The sequence below is a fragment of the Aptenodytes forsteri genome, unplaced genomic scaffold, assembly GCF_000699145.1.
Source record: "Aptenodytes forsteri isolate BGI_AS27 unplaced genomic scaffold, ASM69914v1 Scaffold93, whole genome shotgun sequence".
In the NCBI taxonomy this organism is placed as follows: Eukaryota; Metazoa; Chordata; class Aves; order Sphenisciformes; family Spheniscidae; genus Aptenodytes; species Aptenodytes forsteri.
The window spans coordinates 9,023,415-9,025,821 of NW_008794665.1; the positions used below are offsets into that span (position 1 = coordinate 9,023,415).

The 2,407-nt window shown below is 42.8% G+C and overlaps 1 protein-coding gene across 1 annotated transcript in view; it reads right to left on the reverse strand.

The window, feature by feature from the left end:
- Positions 1-1,444: 1,444 nt before the first annotated feature.
- The window catches only part of PITX2 (paired like homeodomain 2), a 24,150-nt gene continuing 23,187 nt past the window's right edge, over positions 1,445-2,407 (reverse strand). The window contains exon 3 of the mRNA XM_009273639.1: positions 1,445-2,351. Coding sequence (XP_009271914.1) covers positions 1,788-2,351 — 564 coding nt within the window. The 3' untranslated portion in view covers positions 1,445-1,787. The remainder of the gene's footprint in view (positions 2,352-2,407) is intronic.

Genomic DNA, 2,407 nt, shown 5'->3' on the forward strand with positions numbered 1-2,407 from the left:
GCCCGCCCGGGGTGTGAGCCGATGGGAGGGCCGAGCAGCAATTCATCATGATTTGTTTCAATTGTCCGGCGATGGCAAAGTTATAATCCTGTATAATTTCACGAACAAGCAGGTTGAGAATGAATGGGTCGATATTATTTAAAACAAAACACACGAGAGCACGACCTTTCCCTTCAACGACGTGTTGCAGCACGAAGTCGCAGGAAACTCGGGGCTAACCTCTCAACCCCCGCGCTCCGCGGGGTTGCGGTTATTTGGGCTGCTCTTTGTTTCTCTTCATGTCTGAAAGGGGGATTTGGAAATAGAAATGTAATATTACATGAAGGATCTCCCCGCTGAAGGGAGAAGGTGAGCGCAAGGGGCGGCAAAGGGGACAGATTGTTTTGAACAGGAGCAGTTTGTTTGCAAACTGGCTTTTCTTTTCCTTTTTTTCTTTTTTTACCCCCACCCCCTCTTCTTTAATGTAATAAAAGCTTCCTTCACAGCGGGAGAAATTTATGCTCGAGATACAGCAACTTTGTGGCTGGTAATTCTCGAGGCCAACGATGTCAAATAATCCATTTTCTCGGGGCTGCGGGGGGGAATAAAGGGATCCTGCTGCACGGAAGGCAGCGTGTGCAAGCCCCGCGTTTCTCTAGCATGCAACGTTGGCGCGAGGGATTTTTTTTTTTTTTTTACGTGAAAAAAAATGCCAGCATTTATTTGTATTGCAATAAAAAGTACTGCCCTGTGTTTCCAGAGAACGAGATCCAGTGTCAACGATCAGTCAATCACTGCAGACCAGTTACCGGTGCGCAGCTTGGCTCAGTAAATAAAAATCCAGACAAAACTGTATGCTGTATATTTTACTCCCATGAAATAAAACACATTTTTTTCATGTTTGCTGAAAAGTAAAACAATAATATTGTACGAAATGTTATACACAGGGCATGTTTTACATTGCAATATCAGAAACATCATTGCATCCACCAGAGGTACTATTCTAAAACTGATATTCACACAATGTTTTTTTTTTAATAATTATATGTTAGAAACATACAGTGTCGCATTTAGTATATACATTCCCTTGCTCGCAAGCGAAAAAATCCTAATCGCTTCTGTGTAACATGCTTTATTTTAAAGCCTAACCTTTTAAAAACACTGTTGTGATATTACTAACAACTGCTTTTATAAAATTAATTTGACATTTCGATATATATACATCCTTTCAGTCATTTTTATGTTAACAATGCTAAACTTAAAAAATAACAAGCTTATAGTAACATTAAAATGTCATATCATATCCAGTCAAACATTTGTCCATATATATATATATATATATATGTCCTTGTAACTGTTGAAATACTCTTGGTGAAAGAAAGATCTCAGAATCTGTAGGAGGTCCTTTGAAAACAAAGGAACTATCTTATTTCAGTGGTTTCCTCTACAATGCTAAACTTAAAAAATAACAAGCTTATAGTAACATTAAAATGTCATATCATATCCAGTCAAACATTTGTCCATATATATATATATATATATATGTCCTTGTAACTGTTGAAATACTCTTGGTGAAAGAAAGATCTCAGAATCTGTAGGAGGTCCTTTGAAAACAAAGGAACTATCTTATTTCAGTGGTTTCCTCTTTTTTTCCTCTCTCTCTCTGTCTCTTCCTCTCTCTTTCTCTGCCTCTCTCTGATTTTTCCTCCTTTCTCTTTCTCTCTAGTGCCCATTACTTTCTAGTGTAATTCTCAGTCTCTGCGGGAAATGGGGAGGGATTCCCATGCAGTGTTTCCTACTCGGGTGTCTCACACGGGTCTGTCCACCGCGTACTGGCAAGCGCTCAGGTTGGAAGCGGGGTTCTGCACGCTGGCATAGCCAAAACTGGAGTGCTGCTTGGCTTTAAGTCTCAGACTCGCCAAGCTCGAGTTACATGTGTCCCTATAAACATACGGAGGTGTTGGAGGAGCATAAGGACAGGCTGGCGTTGGCACTGCAGAATTCAGGGAGGGATTGCTCAGGTTGTTCAAGTTATTCAGGCTGTTGAGGCTGGAGCCGGGGACCCCGGTGACTGCAGAGGGTACCATGCTTGAAGACATACTCATGGAGGAGATGGAGTTTGGAGGGGAGAACATGCTCTGAGAAGACAGAGGGTTGACATTCATGGAGTTGAAGAAAGGAAAGCTTTTGGTGGAGAGGGAAGCGGAGGTCAGGCCCTTGGCTGCCCAGTTGTTGTACGAGTAGCCGGGGTACATGTCATCGTAGGGCTGCATGAGGCCGTTAAACTGTGGACCGAAGCCGTTTTTGCAAAGCTCGGCTTGCTGGTTCCTCTCTCTCTTTCTCCATTTGGCTCTGCGGTTCTTGAACCAAACCTTTGGAAACGGGGGGAGAGGGAGGGAGGGAGATGCGAGACGCGAGTTAGTCAGGA